Source organism: Rhizoctonia solani, chromosome 2 (assembly GCF_016906535.1).
Source record: "Rhizoctonia solani chromosome 2, complete sequence".
Classification (NCBI taxonomy): Eukaryota; Fungi; Basidiomycota; class Agaricomycetes; order Cantharellales; family Ceratobasidiaceae; genus Rhizoctonia; species Rhizoctonia solani.
Genome location: NC_057371.1, coordinates 2,168,726 through 2,195,602, shown reverse-complemented (window position 1 = coordinate 2,195,602; position 26,877 = coordinate 2,168,726). Strand labels below are relative to the sequence as shown.

At 47.8% G+C, this 26,877-nt stretch overlaps 7 protein-coding genes across 7 annotated transcripts; 3 read left to right on the top strand and 4 right to left on the bottom strand.

Moving 5' to 3' along the window:
* Positions 1–122: 122 nt before the first annotated feature.
* RhiXN_05309 (cold-shock DNA-binding domain protein) lies at positions 123–611 on the top strand (the record flags this gene model as incomplete). The annotated part of the gene is made up of 2 exons (XM_043325125.1): positions 123–300; positions 436–611. 2 exons carry the CDS (start codon positions 123–125, stop codon positions 609–611), a joined length of 354 nt encoding a protein of 117 aa, XP_043177544.1.
* Positions 612–1,398: 787 nt separating this feature from the next.
* RhiXN_05308 (GNAT family acetyltransferase) lies at positions 1,399–2,207 on the bottom strand (the record flags this gene model as incomplete). The annotated part of the gene is made up of 4 exons (XM_043325124.1): positions 1,399–1,480; positions 1,549–1,694; positions 1,780–1,934; positions 2,012–2,207. 4 exons carry the CDS (start codon positions 2,205–2,207, stop codon positions 1,399–1,401), a joined length of 579 nt encoding a protein of 192 aa, XP_043177543.1.
* A 630-nt stretch (positions 2,208–2,837) lies between these two features.
* On the top strand, positions 2,838–11,336 carry RhiXN_05307 (transporter, small conductance mechanosensitive ion channel (MscS) family protein; the record flags this gene model as incomplete). The annotated part of the gene is made up of 19 exons (XM_043325123.1): positions 2,838–3,070; positions 3,140–3,377; positions 3,428–3,614; positions 3,670–3,701; positions 3,753–4,176; positions 4,242–4,404; positions 4,463–4,700; positions 4,757–5,066; positions 5,131–5,189; positions 5,250–5,406; positions 7,492–7,887; positions 7,943–8,091; positions 8,155–8,221; positions 8,271–8,683; positions 8,743–8,773; positions 10,426–10,533; positions 10,590–11,080; positions 11,135–11,165; positions 11,227–11,336. 19 exons carry the CDS (start codon positions 2,838–2,840, stop codon positions 11,334–11,336), a joined length of 3,837 nt encoding a protein of 1,278 aa, XP_043177542.1.
* Positions 11,337–12,219: 883 nt separating this feature from the next.
* Positions 12,220–14,685, bottom strand: RhiXN_05306 (nuclear distribution protein PAC1; the record flags this gene model as incomplete). Its single annotated transcript, XM_043325122.1, has 10 exons — positions 12,220–12,468; positions 12,522–12,626; positions 12,683–12,814; positions 12,871–12,967; positions 13,021–13,198; positions 13,256–13,421; positions 13,478–13,546; positions 14,081–14,215; positions 14,419–14,578; positions 14,651–14,685. 10 exons carry the CDS (start codon positions 14,683–14,685, stop codon positions 12,220–12,222), a joined length of 1,326 nt encoding a protein of 441 aa, XP_043177541.1.
* Positions 14,686–15,318: 633 nt separating this feature from the next.
* On the bottom strand, positions 15,319–18,491 carry RhiXN_05305 (Fasciclin domain-containing protein; the record flags this gene model as incomplete). Its single annotated transcript, XM_043325121.1, has 14 exons — positions 15,319–15,522; positions 15,573–15,642; positions 15,700–15,947; positions 16,014–16,098; positions 16,159–16,357; positions 16,416–16,553; positions 16,611–16,716; positions 16,777–16,914; positions 16,979–17,134; positions 17,185–17,549; positions 17,609–17,795; positions 17,851–18,105; positions 18,159–18,339; positions 18,400–18,491. The coding sequence occupies 14 exons, from the start codon at positions 18,489–18,491 to the stop codon at positions 15,319–15,321; spliced, it is 2,424 nt and encodes an 807-aa protein (XP_043177540.1).
* A 107-nt stretch (positions 18,492–18,598) lies between these two features.
* On the bottom strand, positions 18,599–23,838 carry RhiXN_05304 (phosphatidylinositol 3-kinase; the record flags this gene model as incomplete). The annotated part of the gene is made up of 19 exons (XM_043325120.1): positions 18,599–18,877; positions 18,955–19,359; positions 19,418–19,697; positions 19,755–20,476; positions 20,530–20,772; positions 20,828–20,869; positions 20,927–21,224; positions 21,263–21,331; positions 21,383–21,491; positions 21,533–21,953; positions 22,006–22,118; positions 22,170–22,363; positions 22,412–22,514; positions 22,592–22,793; positions 22,843–23,037; positions 23,093–23,433; positions 23,502–23,634; positions 23,685–23,730; positions 23,777–23,838. The coding sequence occupies 19 exons, from the start codon at positions 23,836–23,838 to the stop codon at positions 18,599–18,601; spliced, it is 4,257 nt and encodes a 1,418-aa protein (XP_043177539.1).
* Positions 23,839–24,024: 186 nt separating this feature from the next.
* RhiXN_05303 (uncharacterized protein) lies at positions 24,025–26,527 on the top strand (the record flags this gene model as incomplete). Its single annotated transcript, XM_043325119.1, has 4 exons — positions 24,025–24,265; positions 24,317–24,803; positions 24,890–25,419; positions 25,704–26,527. The coding sequence occupies 4 exons, from the start codon at positions 24,025–24,027 to the stop codon at positions 26,525–26,527; spliced, it is 2,082 nt and encodes a 693-aa protein (XP_043177538.1).
* Between the last annotated feature and the right edge of the window lie 350 nt (positions 26,528–26,877).

Sequence of the window (26,877 nt, the reverse complement as noted above, 5' to 3'; positions counted from 1 at the left end):
TCGTGTAATGCAAAGCACTCGAGGGGGTTAGTAAGGAGAGCCTATCGATCGCTGATGCCAATACCCTCTAGTAGTGTAACGCTAGTCCTTGTACGGCCTGGTTCTCTGGGCTAAGACTAGGAATGAACTCGGTACCGGCGGAAACCCATTTTGTGGTTTTAACCGCCTACACCATTCAAACAATGGCGCTTGATATGACCATCGTTGCATATAAACTCAAGTTTATTGTCTCTCAGTTCAGTATCCTTACTACTCTTGCAATGCCCCCCAAAGCTGGTTCTGTTAAATGGTTCAATGAGGGTAAGCCAGTTCACTATAACAAGATTCGTTACCTCACGCACACGCTCTCTCTTTCTGTCTCTTTCCCTCTCTTTCTCTTCCCCGCCCCCCTTCTCTTCCCCTCTTCCTCTCTTCCTCTCTCTCTTTCTCTCTTAGCCCAAGGACGCGGGTTTATCACCCCGAACGACGGTGGGCCGGATGTGTTTGTTCGCCACACAAGTGTGGCCGATAGGGGTCCGGGAAGGGGCGCCCTACGCGAAGGCGATGATGTATTATTTGAAGTGACCGATAGCCCAAGGGGACCGGTCGCTACTTCGGTAGTCAAGAAATAAGAGTACCATTCGTATGGTAAGTCCGGGTAACTTTAACCTATAGTACGTGAGATTGAGTGGATTGAACTGTGCACTCTAGTGTTCTGTTGCAAAGTAATTTTTGGATGTTAGCTGGAACATGGTGTTGTTGAATATCTTGTGTTACTTTAATAATAAGAAGCCGAGCTATATCCATACCCTTGGTGTGAGTCCGTGTGGTAGTACATAGAATTTACCAGTGGCTTAAGTTGTGTAATCAAATGAAGTTTTGTGGGACCCGCTAACTCGGCTGGCTATTCCCATAAACAAAAAGAGAATAATCTCCCTGGTGCTGCTACCGTTTTTGTGTGTGATTATAATACCCCGATCGGGAAGGTACTCCCTGAAAAATACGTTTTAAGACAGTGTGAATTACACGCATGTAAGCAAGGCACCTTCGGGCACGAGTCTCGGCATCTGTCTATCAGCCAAGGCCCTTTACTATTGAGTTTGAGGGTTCTGTTTGCTGGGCTATAACGACCCATTTATCTTGTAGATCGGTTAAACAAGACGTATTTGACAACTGCTCATATTTAGAATTGCGCCCCATAATGCAGGGGTGGCTGCGGTACGCAAAAGTGTCTTTGGTATCAAGATCATACACACATATACATCCTCCGAAACCACACGGACTCTACGAAACCATGCAGGTATCTGAGAATCAGTATTCATGCTGTTGTCTGCCAATCTAAATCCACAATGCAGAATATTTACTCTGCCTCTAGCCCTCACGCATACACTCCAACTAACCCATCCTCGGAGATCTCCCTCACTCAAATTTCTTTTCAAAACACCGAGACCAAGGAACATCTTTATAATTCCCAAAACGTTCAATCTCCTTGTACCCGTTCCTAGTATAAAACCTAAATACATTCCGCCACAGTCAATCTCAGTTTGTCGAGGTGGGGGTAGTACGTACTTTATAGCTTCAACGTGCAACTCCCCCGCTTCGAGTCTTATCCCCTTTAACCCTTTTATTTTCCGAGCATAGCGTTCGAGCGCTGTTAGGACGGATAGAGCCGCGCCTGAACCTCGAACGGAAGGGATCGCGTACATTCGTTTTAACTGAACGGACCGTGAGAACAAGCGTCAATACCACAAAACAAGAGTAAAATAGAATAAGAAAAGGGGGCAGAAGGGGGTGACGTACCTCCATGTAATCCTCATCAAGTTTTCTCAGCGCGCCGCAAGCTATCGGGATCGATTCGGATGGATCGGGAGAGTTGGAATCGAGAATCGAGACGGGATACGAAATGACGAAAAGGGCGATGTTGTCCGAGGAAGGTTTGATTCCAGGTTCTTTCCCTGTACCCCAGTTCAGAAATCAATACATAATAATAATAATAAGTTATTCATTCGTTCAATGTGAATGAAGGACTGACCGAGTTTGCCTTGCTCATAGCGCGCATCCAGTTCAACCTGCTGTGCATCTCGTAAACTCGCCCCGACCGGATTGGACCAGTTCATTTCTTCGATTCGGAAATTCTCGACATGGGGCAGCTGTGAGTTCTTGGAGATGGTGGTTGTGATTAGGAGTGGGAATGGGTTGTCTGGGTCGAGTTGGACGATGGGTATCATGGTGGTTGTGTGCGAGGCATGACGGCGCTTAGAGAGTGTGGGGTTGGATTTGTCAAGGGGCCTAGGCTAGGCACGGTTGTAATAGTAACAGTAATAACGAAATGTAAATACAATAGATAAATGGTAGCGTGTGCCGAGTCGAGAGAAAGGCGGCATCGTTGTCGACGCCGATCAGCTAGAAAAATGGATGTTTGGAACGAGGACGGGGACCTGTCTCAGGGGGGACTTGTCCCGTTTTCGGGTATAGTGTTATTCCAGAGATGCCGAGGAATATATATGGTAGAAGCCTTCGCGAAGCCCAAGTGTTTGTGGGGTTTAGTGCTCTATCGATCCACTCACTGTCATCGTGCAGAAGGAATGACTGGGCAAACGCAAGGCAAACGTATAGAGAACGCGTATGACTGTGATTTACCCAGCATCGTGTGGATATGGACTAAAATGGATTTATGGGTGTACTTTTACGGGCAAAATAATGACCAGAAAAGGACGTGGAGTGGAGCGAGAACCGGGGTCAGGGTCGCGTTTGAATGAAGGACAGGGTCCGTGACGAATGACATCACTTCGGCTCGCCTATTTGAGAAAATGGGGTGAGCAACGACAAACTTGCAAACTTGTTCCACCGCTACGACCATGGCTGCTAAGGAGCGCGAAGACCTCCACGGCATTGCATTGGCCAATGTCTCTCAGCCATCGTCTGTCAATCACCACACAAAATACGATTCAGACTCCACTGCCACAAACTCAAGCGACGAGTTTGACTGGGATGCTGCCGATGCCGACGACCAGTCTGTTCACCACGCCAAAAAGGCAAAGCGCGGCAGGAGACTTTGGCTCGCCTTTTTGAAGCTGGCCAGGCCAATTAGGTCTGTTTTTTCAGCCCTTTAAAATTGATTTTTCGAGGCTGAATTGCATTTTTTTTTTTTATCTCTCAGGACAACAATCATTGCGCTGATTGGCGGAGGCATTCTGATCGCACCGCTCCTAGTCGTTCATTTTCAGTTCAGAGACTCTCCTGCGCGATGGCATACCTTTACTTGGTCTCTCTGGCTCTCGATCACTTGGGCTGCTGGCTCCGTTACCAGCCTTGTAATCGACGTTCTCCCCGGTCTTCTTCTCCGCCTGATTGCATTCGTGGGCAAGCCTCCAGAGCACTTGAAAACCAAAACCGAGGTTTGGACCCATCCGTTTTCAACATTTCTCCATGCTCATTCATTTCCCAGCTCTTCATGGCCGTATCCTTTTGGCTTAAACTCGCACTCGATATCTCCTGGTCCTGGATCGCTCTTAGCGTTATTCGCGCAATCGTCAAGCCTCCCGGCAGCTATTGGGTCTACGTCAACCGCGTCATGCAGGCCTTGTTCTCTGCTGGTATCATCTTGCTTGTCGAGAAGCTCTTCCTCCAATTTGGTATGTTCATCTTTGGCGTATCAAAAACCCCATCTGATCAAATACATGTACACAGTTGCAATCAGGTTCCACGAAGAGGCTCTTGCTGTAAGTGTTGCACACACCCTGAAATAACGCATCTGATCTTGTTCTATACAGGACCGTCTAGCCGAGAACCACCTCGCGCTTAAAGCTCTCGACAGACTCAGCAACGCAACAGGCAGTAAAATCAAGGCCTTTAAGAAAAAACACAAAGCCGGCGTGCATTCTCGTAATGCCAGCGTCGAGCTGCTTGGCACCGGCACAGGTACCGGCACCAACTCACCCATCTCTCGGCCCGGCACGCCGGATCCGAACCAAGCTCACAAGACTCCCGTCAGCGAAAAGGCCAAGGCCAAGAAGAAGCGCAAAAAGGCCGTGGCGAGTGTGTTGGGAGACGCGGTCGCGGCTGTTGCACTCAAGGATAGCAAGTTTAACAAGCGCGGGGAGATTGGGTCGTTGCATTCTGCTAGGCGTCTGGCTCGGGACTTGTTTGAGAATCTAGGGAGCGTCGATCCTGAGCGCAAGGAACTTACGGTCGAAGGTTGGTTCGAGGTTGAATCCTTGTCCGAGGACTTGGAACTAACGTAACCCCCACCCCCTGCACAGACTTTTATCCGTTTTTCAAGACTGAGGAAGATGCCCGAACGGCGTTTAGCCTGTTTGACAAGGATGGAAACGGGGATATCTCAAAGAAGGAAATGCGTGAGGCCGTGCAGCGGATCTATCGGGAACGCAAGGCGTTGACTGCCAGCCTGAAGGACATGAGCGCGTGAGTTCCTGCCAACTCTTCTCTTACATATACACGGTTCTGAATTGATTCTCTCCAGTGCCGTGGGCAAACTAGATGGTGTCCTAATCGTACTCGCTCTGATCGTCATCCTCTTTATCTGCCTTCTCATCTTCAATCGCTCCAACACGCTCGCTTCGCTTGTTCCGATCGCGACCATCATCCTCGGGTTCAGTTTTATTTTCGGAAACTCGGCCAAGACTCTGTTCGAGAGTCTGATTTTCATCTTTAGCACGCATGTGTACGACGTGGGTGATTTGGTCATGATTGACGATCAGGTGGGTCTCTTGCACGCACAATAAATAAAGCAAAAGGATACTAAGACAGAGTGTAGGCACTGTTTGTAAAAGAGTTTGGTCTTTTTGCGACCACTTTCCGCAGGGTCGACGGTCAAGAGATTATTGCCCCCAACTCACTGTTGGCATCTGTCAAGCTCATCCATAACGTTCGTCGCTCCGGATCAATGTGGGAAACGACCGACCTGCAAGTATCGTACGATACCCCGCTCGAAGTCCTTGAAAAGCTCAGGCAACGGCTCAAACAATACGTCGCTGCAAATTCGCGTGAATGGGGCGGAGGATGTGAGATCAACATTGACAAGATGGAGTACCAGAATGCGATTCATCTGATTGTAGCTATGGAACGTGAGTGCTTGACTTTTTTTACGACTCGAGCGAACAGGTTGGTTGACGTGGTTGCTCTATATAGATCGTAGCAACTGGCAAGACTGGGGAGGACGCTGGAACAGGCGAAACGCATTTATGAAGGTACGCCACTTCCCATTTCCTTTCCCAATGTGCACTTGTACTCACTATAACCAACGACAGAACTTGAAATCCGAACTGGAGGCACTCGAGATCCAATACTCCCTTCCTCTCCAACCCGTTACGTTCCATTCCCATTCTCACCCGCCCCCTTGGTACCGGGCCGGCAACGGAAACGATTTTGGGAATGCGGGTTATATGCGTTCGGACGGGAATCGCGGTGCGTCGCTGGGTGTTCCCGGGTTGTCCCATGCGCCGAGTTTGAGGATGGGGTCGCTGTAGTTGGGGTGCTATTTGTTAGTACCTAGGGGGAGGGGGGACGGGGTCCCGTAAAGAGAGTTGCAGCCTCTTACTGCGTAACGCTGCCCGTGTCCATAGACGATTCCGTGCTGTTGTTTTTTGTTGTTTTTCTTTCTGTTGGCTTTGACGTATATATTACACATTTATCAGCATAGGCATATCATTCACTGCTCGTTGTTTTGTTCCAGACCGGATGTCTTTTTTCGTTGGACTAGTATGTTGTTTTTTACGATGTTGCAATTGATTTCTTGTTGTGACGAGTACTCTGGGGGTGTGGTTCGGGAGTTGAGCGCCATATGCATGGATTCTGGAATCTGCGTTTGCTTTGCGAGTTTGTGTTTGTAGTGATTGCTGCGCCTTGGAAGCGTTATTACGCGGGACCTTGGTAAAGTCTTCGTATAGCATTGGCCTGGAGTCGACACATTCAGTTAGCGCGACCGGTCCGTTTCGCCGATACAAACAACCTATTTGTTCCCCTATTTTTGAGCAAATCACTAAACTGACGTAGCGTCTTTCCGAAGCCTAACCACCGGTCAATGAGAAACTCGTAATAGGCTATACTAAGCTTGTGCGGGACCGATATATGAATACCCATATATAGGACATTGATCAGTCCACTTCAAACGCGTACGTATCTCAAGACCAAAGGTTCCAACAATCAGGTGCATACACTATTTTCATCGTTAGCTCTTTCGAGACCGAGTGGTTTGTGCCTACGGAACTGTCCGAGCTTGTAGTTACGAAACCCTCCCATGTCAAGGTAACTTATCGCAGCCTTTTGCCCGATTCCGGATCAGCCAATATATGATCATCAAACCGCACGAGTTTGAAGTAATTTTCTATTCATATGCCTAAAAAAAGATATATGTGTAATACAACTCAACTATAGAACCCGGTCGATTTCCGATACCAAAACGTTCACGGCCGTATTGTATGTAATGCAACGCGAATCGGAGCCTCGTGCTTTGAGCACGGCTAAAATTCTTCGCAGTTGGACCAACTAGATAACAAACTCTAGGGTGAGGTATTTTACTTTTTTTAACGTTGTATTGCGCTTGGTACCCTTACCAATTGAGTGCATACATGGAGTTGAATTCCATATAGCTCGGAGCGCACATCAGGGTCGAGCATGTATTCTATCAAGGGTGCAAACGCTTTTGCGTAGCCTTCGTATACCAACTCTGGGCTTGCAGACTGGGACTTTTGGTATATGCGCGTTTCGTGTACAAAGGTGCGCGCTGCTGCACTGTTGATCTGTTCCAGTCGCCCAAAATTGGCAGGTGTGAGAAACACGTGTATCAAGGGTGAAGTGGGGGCAAGAAGGGGTGAAGTACCTCGGCGCATAGAGTATCGGGGAGAACGCCTTTGCCTTTTGATGCGATCGTATCTAGGCGCAGAGATACGCTGCCCTTGTACCAGTCCATCGTGTTCGAGTAGGTCATTATCGTTTCTTCAATTATGGAAATTTTAGGTAACAAAGGTAAAGTGCTGGAGAGGGACTCGGTACGGAATTTCCGACCCCGCGTTAAGTTTTATACTTGGTGCCTCGAGGCCAGTGGGTTGTGGATCCTGGACCCTCGAGGTACGCGTACTTGCTCGCTCCCAACTCGCGTCAGAGTCGTGTGACCTTGTTTGTGGTTTGTCACTACGAGAATTGGAAATTAGTAAGTGTTCATGATTCATAAGCGCCCGTGTGCGTGTTAATCAGAGTTTGAGAGAGTCCCACTAGGCTGTATCGGAACAATGCGAGCGATCAAGCTTACTTCTGTCTCAATTTTGAAGTGAAAACCCAAGTAACACGAGCTTTATTGTGCACAGTGATGTTGTCTTGATGGTGCATACAGCCCATGTGTATGATCCCAAATTAGGACATAAGAATTTGCAAGACCTGTCAACTATAGGGAGAATGAGCGCACCAAACTCTTAGCCAACAAGTGGAATGAGCAATTGTCAATAGTTTCAGTGCGGCTTGTTCTCATATAAATATTGTCCGTCTGGGCTTCAGGCTTCACCACCATCACTCCGAGCTTACAAGTCATGTCTACTTTCAGCCTGAAGAATCAGTCGGATCTCAACGCCGAAACTCAAGGCTCTCCTGCCTTGAACAAAGTCATCGGAACTCAGCCCAATGAATCACTTGGTACTCTTATCTCGCCACCAAAAGAAGCATCTCAGCAAACCCAGCACACAAACAGTGTGGATGCTGGTCAAATAAGCGGCCTCCAACCAGGAGCGCAGACAAACGGGACACAAACGAATGGCCCCTCTCAGAATAATGGGTTCAACCAGCAGGGGAATGGTGCCCAATTCAATGGTGCCTACTCTCAACAGTTCAACGGCGCAAGTCCTCGTGCAGGGGCTAGGGATATCTTCAACATGGAAAGTCTAGTCACCCAGCTAGGTCAGCGAACGATTCCCATATGGATGGTGTTGCATCCGACTAAAGTTCAACCTAGATCAACTCAAGGTTAATGACACCACGACAATCGACAATAGCCAAGGCGAGTCTGGCTCTGACATTGATCTCTCGGATGGGTCGGGATCAGACGATGGTTATATAACGAGTGGATCAAGTGATATGGAGAATCGACCTCAACCTCGTCCCGTAAGCTTTAAATCCGCACTTTCCTTATGTTCGACTATTTATACCACTATAAATAATACACAGCCAACCTCGAAAGGAGAGATAGTGGATATCGGTTGGTATCCAGCAACGATTCCCGTTGATCATCCTTGTAAGTTGCTTGATAATGAACTTGGATGCAGCTCTCAAAGGAGCTGTAGTCTTCTCTTCAATAGGACAACATATTCCAGTCTCGACGGTCAACCCAGCCGACCTTCACTCTACTTCATCTATGACACAAGAATCAGAGTATCATTGTGGGCCCTTTCCAGAGTTTGATGAGTTTATCTACAATCAAGGGTATGTGGAAGGTGGTACTGGTACTTCTGCAACTATGGAGTCGGGAGAAATGCATCAAGCACCAGTTGCGCCGCCATCACCAACAGTAGGCAGTCCGGCCAGTGTGGTGATGGAGATGGAATTAAACCCTGGCTCACCCACCGAGCAGCTGCAGCAAATTGAAGGATACGTCCGTAATTTCCGCGATGCGAATGCGACTGCCATGGTGGTTATTTGTATGCATTGCCCTGTCGAAAAGCACGAAAAAACGGATCTGAGGCCAACAAGTCTTATTGTGAGTATATGCTTTTGCCGAATAATGATGGCAAGGTCATATAACATGGGATTATTCAGAGACATCTACAATCCCATTTTGGTGTCAAACGTAAGTTCATATATCAAGTTAGGGACCCCAGAATATCTAAACTCCTAGCACAGCGTATCCTTGCGACATATGCGATAAGAGATTTACTACCGTTGACCAAAAGAGAAAGCATATGGTCAGACACATAAACCATTAGCCCAAGAAAGGACAGGCCCGAGCTCTGGGAGAAGAAAGCTGGGAACTAAAATCTTCCGCGGGAAAGTTTCAAGTACGAATCCATGTGTTTGCTATCAATAAGCTTTGTCCCCACGTAATAACAGCGGGTTATTTCAATCCAATTTATTTTCGAGGCCATAAGCTCGCTATAAGTAGACACTGATACATTAAAGAGCGCCTATAGCTACGTCCCTAAGTTAACAAGGCTCTAATAACAAAAATACAGGCCAAAGGCAAGAAGGTTGATGGATATCGAGGCTTAAAGTCACACTTCAAACGTTCAGTTCGATTATTTGTTAATGAGCTGTCCAGCATCGTAATCAGGCAGTGGGATGTTTGGCAATAAGTAATCTTGTTTGCCCTCCCCGTCCGATTACATGACCCGGCGCCTTTTCCGTGATTAGTAATCATGTGTACATTTTACTAGTCTTATTCATGGATAACAAGTCTATCCTACTCACACCAACCACCACCCGATGTATGGCACCAAATGTCAACTCGATTAGGTCAAACAGTAGGCTAATGCTAAATCGGCTCGTGTTAAACTACAGTTTTCGTTTAATTTTCTGGTCGAACCACCGATCAACTAGCCACAACACAATCTTAGTTTGTGTGTTGACGTTAGGTGGCCATTCAAGGCCCGAAATTTTTGGATCTGAAATATTTCTAGTAGGCGCAACAACGAGAACGCGCAAATAGATGCGAATCTACACGACAAAGCGAACGATGTAGTCGAAGCATAATGCAGACAAATCAGAATAAGATGTCGACCGGAGGGAAAGCCTCCGGTAGTGATGCATAGTGCACGCTCCCCAATACATCTGTGAGGACGAGCGTGTGGGGGAAAATATTCAATTGCTGAGTCAAGATAGGCGCCTTTACCTCCAGAAAGTTCACGGGATGCTAGCTTACCCAAGCAGCTTGGAGAGCATGTGCACAAGGCCATGCGTTGGCAGGGCCTTGATATACGTACAAGCTGAAAGGATGCCTCAGTAAGACGTCCTGCTATGAAGTTAATGATGATAAATTTATGGAGTTCTCATTATGTCCTGGATTGTATCTGAACTTGATATCGACCGAAAATTATCAGGTTGAATATAAAAACCATTGGCCAGAGCCTTCCTGGTCGATTGGCAAAGCGTACCCAAGCCAATCTTTTATCTAGAGAAAGTAAAGCGCTCATATGCGAAGAGACGACTGCGTAAAAAGCCTAGTGCCGTGCAACCAGGCCGGAGCCAGATATCCTAAAGCTGAGTGCGCATCGCGAATGACGGCGAAGATGGATTTCGGCATTCCTGGCCTATGAGAAAATGGTCTGGATGGTAAGATGCACTTGAGTCACTTTGTAGAGGAGCATGTAATGTCTTTGCTTAGCAGGGGCCACTCGACACTGAGGTATAACACTCCCCTCGCGAACATTCGATTATGGACATCAGCATTGGGCTCTAAGACTTGCTTCAAATTATTTCTCACTAGGTGATTCTTTGTAACGATAGAGCTAGTTGTAGATCAAGACATCTCGGACATGGCACAGTACGCTTCAGGTCAGCTTCTCCAAGCATCTGGATGCATGGACGAAGAAATGTACATTGCCGGAACACAATGTAAGTCACCAGTATTTATGCTTTCGGCCGGCCATCATGTGCTCATTCGCTTGAAGATTTCCCTTTCAACGGTCAAATACATGGATTTAACGAGATACACCGATTGATATTTCCCGTCAACGAAACATGCGAGCCTCTGAGCCCGGTCATATCCATCCCAGAGCCAGGCGCTTGGATACCTCTCGGCAATATTGTTTTACGTACTACTGAATGCGGAGGGCTAGAGTGGTGGGGAGCCAACTCTTACCAGTGGGAGCCAATTAGACTCTTTTCGAGTTACGGCGATGCCCTATCGACTACTCCCCTTCTTGGGTCTTTCCGCGGGATTAATCTGGAGTGCGAACATCATCATGTCGAGCATGTTGGTTTGGAGCAAAATACTATAAAGGGGGAAGGAAACATGGAAGAGCACTTTTATAGTTATGGGAACCCGCCTACTCAGGAGAGCATTCATCAATGGGTTGAAGACTACAAGAAACATCGTGCGCCTACCATTTGCCCCCTAAATGACTGCAGGAGGGAGTTGAGGCGACCACATGCATTGAAGGTATGTATCCCTTCTATACATTGATGGTAGAATCTCACCCTTGGGGCACATCAGGATCACTTGCTTTTCAAGTTTGGTATCAAAGGTACATCGCACTATTCTATACTGTATGAGATACCCCAATACTCATAGCTTTTGATTTGTAGTGCTACAATGTGGGCATGGTGAATGCCAAAAGCTATTTTCCACAAAGACGAATTGCAATCGCCATATGAGGGATTGCAAGATGAGGTCAGAAACTACGGGTCGTTACTAGGTGGGATAGATCCCCTGGCTGCGGTGAGGTGGGGCACGAGTGTAGGAGACAACAGGGGGGGGGGGTATTCATGAAAGTTATTGAAAGATCTGAATTAGCATACTAGTGATTGAATAGCGTAGGGGCACTGGGCTTTGGACTGCACGTTTGAACGTATCTATTGGATTCGGTCTTGCCTAATACGAAACCTCATACACGAGTGTCTTACGATAATTGATGTGTATTTAATGTGTAACGAAAAAACTGGACATTGGCTCGGGCTTGGATAATTAATTGGCTATTATTTGTTAGTTTGTTGGGCGTAGCGTTGTTATATAACTCGATGCCATCAGGCGGCCCGGCCGTGGTCTGACAGAAGGTCTCAACCAGCGCCATACACAAACTTATTGGTTCAGGGTTATATTAGGACGGTCGTTGAACTCGCGGTTTCTGGATTTGATATGCATACATCTGTATGCAATTTGGGCTATATGCATAGTTTTTTGGTCAGTTCCGCGACCAAGTACTGGCTCCCCAAAAAGGTATAATTACAACAGATGCCAAGGGTGAGTGTATGCTGCTCCTAAACGATTGGGGGATTACTAAAGCCCAATTCCGTCCCAGCGCAGCTCCATTTCCAAACTCAGACACCTATTTAAGAAATAAAACCAACCAAACACCCGGGTGGATCGTAATAAGGACGTATATATTTACACAATCAATGCAATGCAATGCACTTGGGCCCCCGCATAAATCGAAAAGCTATTATCCCCCGGATGTGTAGTACTCTGTCTAATCATCACCTTTCCTCCTTGCCTAAGGTTTCTGAGCTCTGGGCGCCTCTCCCCATCCCTGTGGCCGAGGTTAATAACCCAGCCCAGGGCTAGTCCCTTTCTCTCCCACCCTAAGGTAACCAAATCTTAACCCTCTGATCGACGCTGCCGCTCGCACACACGTTCACCCTGCGTCCCTCTCCGGCATCCGCTCGGCCCCATGCAAGAGACGTAACGAAATGATCATGTGCTTCAATCGTCTTGGTGCACCGTCCGGTCTTGAGATCCCATATCCGGATAGTCTTGTCGTCGCACGCAGAGAGAAGAAGCTGCCCGTTGGGGTGGAAAACAAGTGCTCGGACCCAGTTATCGTGTCCTGCCTGTAAAGAGGGAAATGAGTAGGCCATGGCAGAGAAACAAGCAAGGGGCTTACGAGAGTTTTCAGACATTGGCCGGTTGCGCAGCTCCAAATCTTGATTGTACGATCTCGAGAACAGGTGGCCACGTACTGCCCTGGGAGCTTGTTCTTATCACCTCCCTATCTCAGAAACAAGATTATTATCATATACTGGAGAAGAGCGAAAAAGCCATTACCTCGATGGATGCAAGTTCTTGAATAGCAGCATATGCCACGACGGGCGCAAATACTACAGCTTCGACCACGTTCTCATGTCCACGCATTTCCATCTTGTTCTCCGCGGTAGAGGTATCCCATACGCGCGCCGTCTTGGTGTAACGGTGATTAATTCAAGCGATGGCTACCAAGAAGGTAAGAGGCTCACATGGTCGTTTGAACAAGTGGCAAGTAATTTGCCATCTTCGGAAGGAGTAACGCTTCGTATCCAATCATCATGGGCTTGGATGGTTTTGATGCAGTGACTGACGTCTCCCGATTCAGACGCGTTCAAGGGGAGAAATAGGCCAATACATACCCGCTTTCCACGCTCCACATCTTGACTGTTCGGTCTCTACTGGCGCTCACAAATGTGGTATCCCCGGGCAGGAAGCGTACCGCGTGGACGCTATGATCATGATCGACGAATGTACGAGCCTGGACCCATTCTTTCTCTCCGTCCCACAACCTAATAGACATGTCTGACCCACATGACACTGCAAATGGCCTATAATCAAAAATGGGCGAGGTAAGGTTGATAGACAGAAGCTTACCCAACCATCGGCCTTTAGAATCAAATTCAAGATCATGTACAGATCGAACGTGTCCTTTTAACGTTCGCTCCAGGTCGCCTGTCTCCCAATCCCAGAGTTTGATGGTTGCATCTTCGGAAGCCGAGGCCAGTAACGAATACAATGGATGGAAAGCAACTCTGGTGACCTATAAAATCGGAAGCGAGGTTGAAGGACGGAGTCGATTGGGAATTTACCGAGTACGTGTCGATCAGTGGGTGAATTGGGTTCGATTATGGTCATATAAGAATGAAAGGTTAGCGTAATCAGGACCTATCATCACGAATGAGACGAATAACATAAATGCGATCGGGCATCACGCCGCAATGAGTGTGACAAGGGCTGATGTGAGAATAGAAACCCCTTTGTTGTGTGTAGGAGACGATGAAGTGTAACACATCTCGTATAGACATCGAGAAAGAGTGGAATAGAAGAGTCGTCGGGGCCAGGCCGCTCATTCCGGAGACCGGAAACCAGGATAAGTGTTCGAGTTTACCAAAGGGGGAAACTCTCGACCACCGGATGAACTCTGGTACACCCGGGACTCCGAGTGACCGGGGCGCGTTGCACACATCCGGCAAAAGGACCACGAGGCGGTTGATGTCATTCGCGCTCGCATGATAAGGAAGATGAAGGGTAATTGAATGAGCGGGGGAAAGGTTCCCAGCCGAGTCTGGGCTTATATATAACGGGGCTTTTGAAAGAAATTCTCCGCGGCGAGAACACTCTCTGCTCGATGGCGTCTGCTCATCCCAGCCCAGGCCTCCAAGGAATAGGGCAAGAAAACGAATGGGGTGAATCACGTACCTGGGCGCGATGACCTGTAAGTGTGTACGCCGCCGGGGCCCGTGGGACCCAGTCTGCCTGCGATGCTCCTCCCCGACGGGGTGCTGCTGATATCTCCTCCGTCAAAGCTGCGTTTCTATTCTCCAAATCCATTATCTGTACAAAACAGGGAAAAAATAGGTTAGCATGGTGCACGACATGGGGACATGGGCGGGACAACGGCGACACGTCTCCCAGGCCGTTCCGCCCCTTCAAGGCCATCTGTTTGATTTGGCCATAGTCCACCATTATTTTTGAATACTTTTTCCAAGTATCCCGATTACGGGGTTGTAATCTGTGTTGATGGTTTTGGCACTAACCTTCTTCTGCAAACGAATAACACTCGTCCACTTCTTCTCTAGCAGTCCTGCATGTCGCGCTTTGGGATCCGGTGTAAAGGCGCATCCAGTCTCTTCGAGTAAGGCCTCGTACGAGTGGGTCAGTCCAGCCGAGTGTAGGTAGTCGAGGATGGATTTGTGACTACCGGTGAGCCAACAAAAAAACAATAAAAGTGAATTAATAAGCAGCTTCACACGTGCATATTATACTCACAGCTCATCTTTTTGCCTTTCCGTCAACTGAGACATGCCGCCAGAGCACGATAGTCGAACAAACACCAGAGAACGCGGGTGGCAGTGGGGGGCGTGATCGTTTGCTCCAATTGCTAATACGTCAGGACACAGGGTGCTTCCTATTTTAGATTAATTGTCCACACACAACCACACACACGAGTTGAAACAAGATACATTTTACACCAGGTCCTTTTACAACCATCTCTAGTCCGTCACTGTCTATTTAAAGTATGATCGATCACCAGAATGCACACCACCCAAAGAATGCCACACATAGGTTTTCGTACGACGTTGCCTGCTCTATCAACCTCATTACTTGGTCTTCCACACTCAGCACCACCTCGGGATCAAAATCACGACCTAACAAGAGATTGGTAAGCCGTTGAACAAAGCTGTGCTAGTCTTTCCTACCGTTCAGCTTTCGTTGGACTCGATTAAATACTGTCAGTGCTCGCTCATTTATGTCTTCCTGGGTAGCTCCGGTCTCTCCAGCAGTTTCTATGCATACAATCAGCTATACCGACAACCTGACAAAACTAGACCTTGACTTGCCATCGAAAATTATATTCTCGTCAGCTCTCATCTTTCTATTTGGCCCTTGAGCTATCGCGTGTGGATCGTTACCGGTGTCTAAACTTGATTGTCAGCTCATCTTTCAAGCCTCAACGCCAACTGGTACTCGCCTCCGTTTCGGTCTCTCGCTCTGTCATCCGCAGTCTGAAGCAACCGCCATGCTGTCAAAGGATCGTACACAAATGCCTCTAGGACTGCGCTCAGCGACTCTCGGTTGTCTCGCACTACACCCATGGTAATCATGCATGTTGTCTTGAAACTGCCTCCAATTCCGCAAACCTGTTCTTTTTTAGACTCGGCTTCAATACGATTATACCAGAATTTCTTACCTCCATGGCTTTGACCAACATTCTCGTCAACCGGAATGGCACCTTCTCAGGATACTTCTCCCGGTGCATCCTGGAGAATACTAATTCAGCCTCTTGTTTTCGTGTCCAATCAGCTCACTATACTTACGCAACCTCGAAACAGTCTCCGAAATCAATATGGATGACCTTTCCGGTCACCCGGTTCATCATCAGATTACTTGGGTGTCGGTCCCCGAGACCCATGATATGTCCGACCATAGATGTGACAGCTAAACTGCGGGTGTACGTCGCTCGGCGGTCTAGCCATGCTTCGCTGTTCTTTGATTTGAGCCACAGTACACGGTAGAGATCTTGTCCGGTCGTATTATCCAGTGCGTATTCGAAGACTTCAACTTTCTATCATAGTAAAGCGGATACATGGTTAGCCGGTGAGTGGTAGCATAGTTGGTGAGGGAACCATACCTGGAGAAGCGTAAGGAACTCATAGTCCGGCGCCATCTGAAGCATCAGCCGATACTCAATATTCAACAAGATCTTTCGGCTATCGCTATTTTTGTTTTAAGTTTCAGTACTCTCTCTCAGCCCAGTAGCTGAAAAACATGCTGACCGATAATCCCTAACCAAGACGTGCAGAGTATCACTTTGCTGCACCCAGCCCAACAATCCCGCATTGGGCGCAAGTGGGATAACAGGGAACCGCTGGATATGCAAATGGCGTTTGTAGCTTTCGGAATCGAGGTACAGTAGACTGTTGACCAGCCCGAAGAGTTGCATTACACGTTCATCTTGTCGCAAATCCTCGTGGCCTAGTAACATGCGTCAAGTGCATGCACGATTGACTGAATCTTGAAAGAAATTACGTACCTTTGAGTACGTACTGATAGTCTTTTCCGTCGCTTCCTTTGAGGGTTAAGCGTCTCGGGCGTTGCTTGGAGGTGATCACAGACAGAGTCGACCCAAAAGAGGCAATAGTGACAACAGGCCGACCGCTCACATAAGTCCCTATACGCAATCATCTAACTCACTATACGCAGAAGCATAAACTGAATACGATCGTACCGGGTACCGCAATATCTAAATTCCGGCTGCGTAAGAGCTCTGGAGAGACGTATTGCAGATCCAGCGTCGTTAGGTGCTGCAACTGCTTCTCAACCTTCTTAAACACCTATATTGAAGTAATTGAGTACTCGGACCGGCAACCTGCGAGAGCCAGCCAAGAGCATACCATCGAATATATTTCCCACGCTTGGTTTAAGTCTCCTATCTCGCCATAAGCTCTGAATCGACGTGTACATCGACGGGCATCTTGAAGCTCCCGACCAAACACTTGGGCAAACGCGGTTTCTCGTGTCGTTGTAGGGCCCTATCAAAGCCAGCAGTTCAATACCCAAAGCAGATGTCCGAATATTGAGGAATAGGAGACGTACAGCTTCCAAGAGATCATGCAGCGGTTCCAGGACAGCAATCATAGCCTCGGGATTCTTCTCCGTAAAATAGAGACGAGACGCCTCCTCTAGTCCTTCGTGCCACAATTCATGCCATAGGATGGCAACGCGAATTAGTTCCGCACTCACGACCAGAGCCTATATGCCGGAAGTCAGGGACAGGGATATATGAACGCTTACGGGCTCACCTGATCGACCACTTTGGGACTGTGTTCCCGCATACGATCCATGATGGCAGTGGCGGCATTCCGCCGCGCAGTAGATGACGATTTGGATGCAACGGTAAGTGGGTAGATTAGCGCTTGCGGGTGAGCCCGGCCGACATCATTGAGTAATTGGCTGATCAGTCGGCGAACGAGGGCGCTTGGGGTCTGGATGCGTGCAATAATTTGTGGAATAACTTCGAGCCAGGTCGTAACGTTCACGGTATGGAACCCATCGGTCATTGCCAGGCTAACCTCTTCATGTGCGCCAAACTTGAACCATAACGTCAAAACCCGGAGTGTCTCTTGGAACGAGGCATCGCTGCGCAAGGCTATAGAGCGGAAGAAACCTAGATAAGATATTACATTCAGATAATTATCGAGTCGAAGCTAAAGCGTATGAGTGTACCTTGGACGGCAGCAGCAACATGGCGTACGAGGTTTGGAGGTGCCTCTTCCGTTCTTATATCGCCTACACTTTCGAGGTGACCGATAACCTCAAGGTTGCACATAGCCCAGGTATGCCATGCCTTGTACCATGTATTGTCAAACTGCGTCGCCAGATAGTAGCACCGGAGAATGTCTGGAATATCTCTCTGTGGAATAAAAATACATTGAGAATTGATAGTGATACTTCAGTTCTCGACTTACCGCAGCCCAATCTTCCTGCATATCAGATTGCCATTGTCCTATTTTTAGGTAACATCTGGCCAGTAGTGTCGTATATGGACCAGATTTTGCACGCGCCGCCAATGTTGGGACCCGACCAGACAATTCAGCTTGGGTCAAACCTAAATCAGCTGAAAGCTTGCTCGCCCAGTCTCGCAGATATTCAACAGCCTGGACACGTTCACCACTAGCCCACATGAACTTTAGATGCGCGTAGATAACCTCAGGAGAAGCTTGCTGCGGGTCATGGCATTAATTGACGTTGAAATGCGCCCATGTAAGCCACTCACCTGATCTACATGGGGGCGCAATGACTCGATTGTTTTCTGTGCCAAGTTCATCCGACCACTCTTTCGTGCAAGGTTCGCAAACTTGATCCACATAGGCGTGTCCTGGTCCGGCTGAAGCACGAGAGTGCGAACTTGTAGCACACGCTGCCAAGTTTCGATATTCGGCTGACACCCTTGTAACCTGTCGGGTTCCGTATGGGTTAAGCATAGACCATACTAAAATATGAATTTCATCATTTACCGATTCATCCAAGTTTTTCGCATGGTTGCTTGCTTGTCCGGCTGCTCAGATAATTGCTTGTACCGGATAATCTCTTCCAACTCAGATAACATCTGGATTCGAATGATTACCGCTGAAAATATTAGGGTCAGCACTATATCATATATCAAGAAAAGCAACTTACAATATGATCTCTGGTAGCTTTCGCCGGCAAGGTTTGTCATCTCTGGGTCCAATAAGTCGCGCGCTGTTGCAATTTGCTTAGCAGCCTTTGTAAATTGGCATCGATGGACAGAAATGATTGCTCGGTAAATGCCCTGTTTGGAGAATCTGGCTTCATCGACCCAATGTATTCATCCATTTTGTCCCATTGATTCAATGACCATGCAGCGGCCGTTGCCAGTGGCGCAATTTCACGCCGCTCATCAGCTGTGGCACTTGCCCACTTTGTCTCGACCATCGAAGCAAGTTGATCCCATTCACCAACGCATGCAAACATCTGTCATTCGAAATGGGTCAGGAGTAAATGTCCCAATATGGAAACAAAATACTGTACCTCATCTTGCCAATGATTACCTCTGGTTGCTCCGCTTCCTCGCCTATCTTACGGTTGTATGCTTGAAGTGCATCCTCCCATTTCCCTAGCTTCTCGTACCACTCTTCGTGCTTTGAATCATAGAGCTCCCGTGCGACTACTAGGGTACCTAGGGCGGCGTCATGCTGCTGGAGCTGAGTGTTGATTCCGATCAGAGATTCGTAGATGGAGGGAGAGCGTCCCTGGAACGACTCAAGCTCTTTGTAATGGAGTGCTTTGGCGTAGGCATGATACGAATATGCATACTCTCCAAGAATTTTAGCCTCAATAGGAAGCGATTTGTCGTCGACCTCCATAAATTCGGCCAAGTTCAAAAGAATATGGATTATCTCCGGAGGAATATTGGGACTGGTAATTGCGGTTTCAATAGATCGAACCAAATCCTCCTGTATAACGGAATAGCGTTTCAGTAAATTCGCCTCAAAGGATATATCTCCAATATACCTGATATTGGTCAAAGAGCTCCGTCCAACAAGAGACAAATGCGGCATTGAATAGCTCCCGAGCCAAAGGTATATGGACATCGGCTAGACTCATACATGCGCGCAGAGCATGTGAAGGTGACTCTTTCATAAACTCCACAGCCAGGCGACGAATCCATTCAAGCCAGTCCTCACGCGACCGAACTTGAGATGTATCCCATGCTTGCTTTAGATGCTGCTGATTCACGGCCATCTTTGTAGATTCGGGTGCAGCCGAAGGCTCGTTTCTATCTTCATCTCCCCTTGATAACGCCAAATAGCTAAGTCAAATCACGAACCAAAGAGAGGTATCTACTTACGAAACCAATGTACCGAAATCCCTCCGCAATCTCTCCCCATCAAGAAGTCTTACAACGTGCGATTGATATGTGGGGTGCTGGATACCCAGGCGTACCACAACTTTGTTGACCATGGGAATGAAAATAGCAAAGTCAGGACCAAGCTGTACCATCAAATCACACAACGCGTCCATGACAGCCATACTGAGCTCGTTATTCTGCAACGAAAGCAATCGAACCAAAGGGTGTATTATTCTCGATGCATGGTCGGAAAAATTTACTTTCGACGAGAGGCGGCCGATTGTTTGGATAGCCCCTTTGCGTAGTTGAAGTGGGTTGTCACTAGATTCCAGAGTGCGAACAATGACTGGAATAACAAGATGCATATACTCTTCCACGTTCGGTCCAAATGTATAGAGCGTATGTAGCACCTTCATTTGCGCTGTTTGTCGTTTCTCGGACGGATCAGTGTCAAGAAGCTTTAGCATAGGTGGTAAAAGAGCCGGCAAATAGGTTCGGAATTCCGCATCCAAAGCTCTTGACAGCGCCTCGATGAGTGAAACCAGCCCAGTGTGAAGCGCCACATTCGCAGCCCAAAGTTCCTGTATCAGAGCAATAATTTCCTGAAGATAGTTGCGAATATGTTGTGTGACGATCGAAACGAGAATAGACAACTGTTGAAGGTAGAAGTCTTGCATGCGCGGGTTTGGCGTCCGGACAACTGAGAAGAACGCTGGAATGATCTACGCACCAATTTAATATTCCATCGCGTGGGTGCTTACTAGCGAGTACTTACTTGAGGTAGGAACGGAACACAACGCAATCTTTGAGTTTTGAATATAGACATGATTGCATCGATACTTGCATAGTGGCTAGACTGTAATGCGTTGTCTTTCAGGATGCCGAGCAGCGCGTTGAAAACGACTGTTTGATAGTAATCCTCGGATGAAGTTCCCGAGGCGTGCAACACAGTAGCCGGATCATGCGGATTTGTTTTTACGGCTTCGTTAGTAGCCTCATCAACATCTGCTAATTTTCCCTACAAAAAAATCAGTCTTAGCTATAGATCGCAATGACATCCAAACGTGGCGCACCTTGCGCTTATAGGGGTCCAACGCGCCAATAATGCCCATAAACTGATGACCAGCATCATTAGTGCTAATTCTCGCGCTAATTAAAATGCTTAAACTCACCCTGATAGTTTCTCGTCTGACGCTCTGATTCTGTTCTGTTCGTAAGATCCGATTGAAAATGGGCATGAGTTGAGGGTAATCCAATAAGGGAGTAATAACATATCCTGTGTTTGAACACAAGGAACACATTGTCCTAAGTGCCGCATCTCGTTTGCTTGTAGATGTTTGGTCCTGCAATGTCTCGATAAGGAGTGTCATCATTCCTGGAACATGAGGCGAAAAGTCCTCGCCACCGACTTCGGCGAGTTCGCCAAGGCAGATTATGACATTTGCAGCGACACCGCGTTCGGGTCGCGAGCTTTTGGAAGTAAGACTTTCAGCATAGCCACAGCATACGGTTTAATTAGTTTGCTTGAGGCTGAGACGAGCTGATGGAGAAGCTTTGCACTCTCCTCGCGATTCCGCCTGTAGCTGACCTCAGCGCTGTCTGCTCAAGTATAATCAACACCGACTCACAAGACAGTAGAATACTCCAACTCGGTCAACAATTGTATCAAAGCCTTGCGCAAAGATGGGACAACATATGCGGGTTGTACGGCGCTACGCGGAAGGTTTAGCTGATACACTGATACATGGATCAAGCACTCGAATAGCCCCTACCAAGACGTCCAATAATTCCGATAGCCACCTCCCGATTTGCGAATACTTCGTCATTTAAGGCAATGAACAAAGATCTGACATTTTCAGCCTGTGCGAGGTGCCTGTCGAATCGCGTGTCCAAAGTCGATAGAACAGTATGCCGGATGGTAGGGTCCGGATCGGTGATTCCAACAGTCAGCAATTTATCCAGGACATCACTGACGATTTCTGTAGAATGAATACTTTGTTGATAGATGATAGGGTCCTGGACAAAAAGCTTGCAAGACGTAAGTGCAGCAGCCTGGCGAACTTCTGGCTGGTCATGGTCTAAGTAGGGCAGCGCGCATGACCGTACGAATTCGTTTAGGACATGCCCTGTAAAGTCAAATGAGCCCAGGGTAATCAGTGCCAACGCAGTCAGCTCTGGGTTTCGTCCATTTTGGGTAGACTAGATCCAAGTTAGCGTTTGTATTGGGGTTGTAAAGTGAAGAATAACCTACTTGTACATCACGCGCAACGAGTGCCGCAATTGACCTATGCCCTGACTCAGGCGAACCAAGAGACTTGAATGTCTGCCCACATAGAATTACAGATATTAAATCCAATAATCGATCTTAAAAAGGCAGTCAAATTAAGTGTGGGGCGCCACACCATCAAAACTCACCTTGAATGGTTTTGAGAAGAGGTGGAATATGGCTTGCAATAGATACCAACGCCTGGCGCAACGGTTCACTCAGCCCGCATGCGAACATCAAGTCCAGTTGGTCGTGTAATAGTTTGGTGAGGTTAGGCCCCACCGCGGCAGCCAACATTCCGAGACACTGGAAAATCGGTTCTTCCAGAGGGGCATTCTTCTTACTACGTACTCCCTCAGTCTCCGAATATTACGGACAACGTTAAACATACCCGTGCTGTTGGAGTCCTTCTTTTATATGAACCATAATTTGTTCCAAAAACTGCTTAATTTCACTTCCGACAGCTGATGCCACATGTCCAATCGCCACGAAAGCTAAAGCGCGTGAAATCGCGCATAAAACGTGTCAATAAACGTGTATGTGATAATGAAAAATTGCGCAAAGGGCGTACCAATAGTTCGTTCCGCCGGTCTTTTGAGAGTGGCCATCAAATATCCCATTGATTTATGAAGAAACGTATCCGTAAAGCGCTCGCGATCATATCTCGCAAAGGTCGGGATGAGAGTAATTACTTGTCTACGAATTTGAGGTTCTCTATGTTCGCGAAGGCTGAGAATACTTTCTACAGTTGGTTGATAATCGTCCTTTAAAAACTGCTTCGGGTTCAAGAAATAACATTCAAGAGTTAAATATAACCCTTACCATTCCAGCATGTAAAAAGAGTTCCCGGTAAGCCAAAAGACTCCCATGAACGGTCTCTATTGGCGCCATGGCCAAGCCTTTGGCGGCCTTTTCGTTGATGTCTCTATAGACAGGAGTTCTCTGGGTCCTATCTCGAGACCGCATAATCTCCAGACACGCTGCCAGCAATTCTGCTGCACCTTCTCGCACGAGTACCTGTAGCATATCTCGTAAGAAGAGACATAGTTAGGTAGTGGCTATATAAACTTACTCTAGTATCTCGAAGTGGAACCCATATTCTCTCCAAAACCAACTGCACGTGAGGATGGAAATGTGCTGCACTGTGCCGCGCAAGCTCGCGAAGAATCAATACAGCGGCGTGTCGGCCTTCAGGTTTGTCGCTTTGAAGTGCCTCTAGTGCGCGTGGCACCTCAACGTCAATCTGGTCTGCAAAGGCAGTACCACCCATCTCTGCTATACGACCTAATGTCTTTGAGGCCGCAATCATGACATTCACATCAGGAGAGGGGAGGAGAGATTTGACATAGTTGAATAGTCGAAAGAGTGTAGGTTTCGACTCGATGAGTTCCCCTTCGATCTCAAGTAGCCGGTCTGTATTCCCCCATATGATTGAACTAGTATCATGAGGAACATTTGGTAAAGGTAGTAGAGGAACATACCAATGGCGAGAACTCCTCCCAGGCGTTCGTGACTGTGGTTACTATGTATGATTTCGAACAGCCGGGGGCTGATTTGCTGGTTCCATAGTCTAGTAGATCCATCGTTAGAGAGTTCTGCGACAGCAGATTCAACCTATCAAATTACAAGTTAAATTAGGATATTCAATGATAGACTGGACATACGTGATCCCTGAGCTCTCGCGCTGCGGCTTGTCGTATTTGCTCATTTCTAGATAGTATGAGTGAACGATGTTTCTTAAAGTTTCAGAGCTTACTTGTTTTTTAATTGCTGGAAGATGCCATGCAGCGGGTCCTGTGATGAGACCGCCGCCGCCATCGTTGCCTGCGCCAGAATGAATGGCAAGAGAGGGCTAAGCGCCTAGATGATACCACGTGACTGCCAAGATAAGATACTGTTGTCACAAAATAAGGTAGATAAGGTTATCAGGGTCTATGTGAGACAGACACAAACATGCTCCTTTCTCCTCCTCCTTTCTTGTCATCGACTACATAACTTGACACGATGCAGCTCTTCAGTCGCTTTCTCTCTCTGCGTCGACGAGGGCACAGTACCAATAAGAACAAGTCTCGACAATCTTCAGGTAGCAGCTTCGAGTATGGCCAACCATCGGTGGACAGACTCTCTGGAGACTTTGATCCATACCAATACCGCTCCCAAGCAGCCGACTATTCAGACTTTGATCTTACGCGCTCTGCCGGCATCCCAATTCGTGTCACCACTCCCCGTTCCTTCCCTCTTCCTCGTGAGTCTAACCCCCCAATTAAATTGATCAAAATATCTCATGTGCTTTCAGAACACCCAATTGATCACGTTCCGCGCCGAGACCAAAATGAACTGGCTTCGCCCCGTTTGGTCAAAATCCATCGCAAAAAGCTCCTTCAGCGCACTGAATTTCCTTGCGCTGATCCTCCGCGTTCGCCACGTAAAGTTTCTCAGGCTGGCCATTCTCGGTCTCAACGTAGGCACCAAGGCCGTATCAAATCAGTCCACTGCATCGAGAGCGCCTATTCGGACTCGGGCGAAGATTTGACCTTTGAATACTCTCACCTGGACAATTTGCGACGGGACCCGTCCGTGTTAAGTCTTGTTTCTATCATGGACTCTCAAGGATTCATTTCGTCCACCGCGTTTACTAATGGTAGCAAGACACCTAAAGCTATTAGTAAACACTCCATACCATCACACTATGCTCGATTTGTCAGAAGCACGCCGGAGCTCTCAGTGCGTATTGAACATGATATACAATTTAGAGGACCTATACAAACCTCTTCCAGCCCGAAGTGAGTGTTTCCGCTGGTGCATACAACCCGCTCTCCTTCTGTCACTAATTATTTTTATCACCATGCACAAACAATTCGAACGTAAGGGTCAATACCGTCCCAGAGACACCATCAGCCCGTTCCAGATCAGAGTGCCTCCTTCCTTCGCTCCCTCAAAATAATTTGCCATTGCCGACCCGTTGTGTGACCCCAGAATCCCATTCATTCTCGTCTCTCCAAGTCGAGCCAGGTAGCTTCTCCTTAACCGGGGACTCCACTAAAAACCCTGCTTTGAACACTCACAAATCTCTCCCGAGAGCTTCTGAAGCTTTTCGTTTTCTCGAAGACCGACGTAAGATACACCTACCGCCGACATCTACCGTACCAAGCCGACGCGGCTATAGCGCTAACGACGCTGTCGCCGAATCATCGTTAATGTCACGACAATTCCCAAACTCAAGGGCGTCTCGAATTCCTTTTGTTCACGAGCCTGAGGGACAAACCTTGTCATCAACCAACGCTACGTACAATCTCTCGCCTAATCTTGAGCCTATATGCTTCCCCCTCACTGGTGCCCCCATCGCCAATTCTTCGCCTATGTCTCATATTTCTCATTCAAGAATTATTTCACCACTGGGTTCGCCGCTCCCAGTCCTGACCCGAATTCAGCCATACTCTTCATCGTTTTCCCGTTCCCGTTTTGGAACCAGCCAAACAGATTTGCCCTTGGAAGAAACGATAGCCCCCAGCCTCTCCAGATCCCTGTGGGAATCTTCTCGTTATTCTCCGCTAAGTGCAGAAATGAGCCCGAGGACACCCAAAACCGCTGAGCTTATCCAGGGGCTGCCTGACAATAATGAGCGCGAGTGCCCGCCATTATTGTGTCCCCTTCTCGTACTTCTGCTTGCGATTATTATCAAGACAATAAACTGGTCTTTGGATCCCCAACCGGTCGGGACACGGACTTTGCCGATACAAAAAAGATCCGGACGTTCCACCCACTGCACACAACCTCTGGGACTCTTGATATGCGAAAATACAATTGTCATGTGCCAACACACTCTGTCTATATGCAGTCTCCTGCTCGGAATGATCAGCATACACGAGTTATCCACACGACGCCGAGGACACCCATCGAAGAAGGTCGTGCGGGAACAGGGATTTCTTTTGGTTTTAGCTTGGGCAATAATATTGTGAATTCTGACAGCGTGGGTGACCGTCTGAATAGCGATCAACAGGAGATCACACCAGGTCGGCCGACCGTCGTCCTTGTTCCGTCTGGAAGGCAACTCGATCGTGGTGAGACCCCCGCTTCTGCTTCTGCTCCCGCTTCTGTCAAGCCCGAGCTTGAGCACGAACAGAATGAACCCCTTTTCGCACTTGGGCTCGACCCCCATTTTCAGCAGGAGCCCGCGAGTCAAAGTGCGATCAGTTGCACAGACTCCTTCCAGACGGCGCGGGAAGAGTTTGCCATTGGAGACCATGCTAGTTGGACAAGCGAATTTGGAGTTCAAACAAGATTCGCTCGTCATGGAAATTACCAACTCCGCCAAACTACACGAAATGGACCACCAAGACTGCATCTAGATTTGTCTCAGAGTCCTTTGGTCACGACTTGTAGCCCTGGAACTCCAGTTTCTAGCTCCTGGTCGCAAGATCGCACCCATCATGGTACGCAATACATTGTTTGGATTGATCGGTCCGCTCGGGTCTCGCCCAACCAAACACCCTTATCGTTTCTGTGAGCATAAACTAATCTATTGTTACCTTCAACTCTCGCAGGAATACAATCTGGGCGCAATATTGGCTTGGGAGTGGGCCTGGCTACTCAAAGACAAGCTTGGTCAAGCACTTCTTCTGTGGAAAGTTCACGGGATGAATACTCTAGGTTCGCAACTGCAACCCGGCCGCCACGCTCAGATTGGAATCGATACCTAGGTTAATATCCAAGCAAATGTCGTTAATCACGCATATTGCTTGTCTGTTTTTCTATTAATTCAAGCGCGCCTTGTGTTTGTTATCACTGCTATATTATCGACTGTACGTCAATCGATCCGAGCGCGCTGAGGTAACGGTCAGAGCGCCTATCATTTGT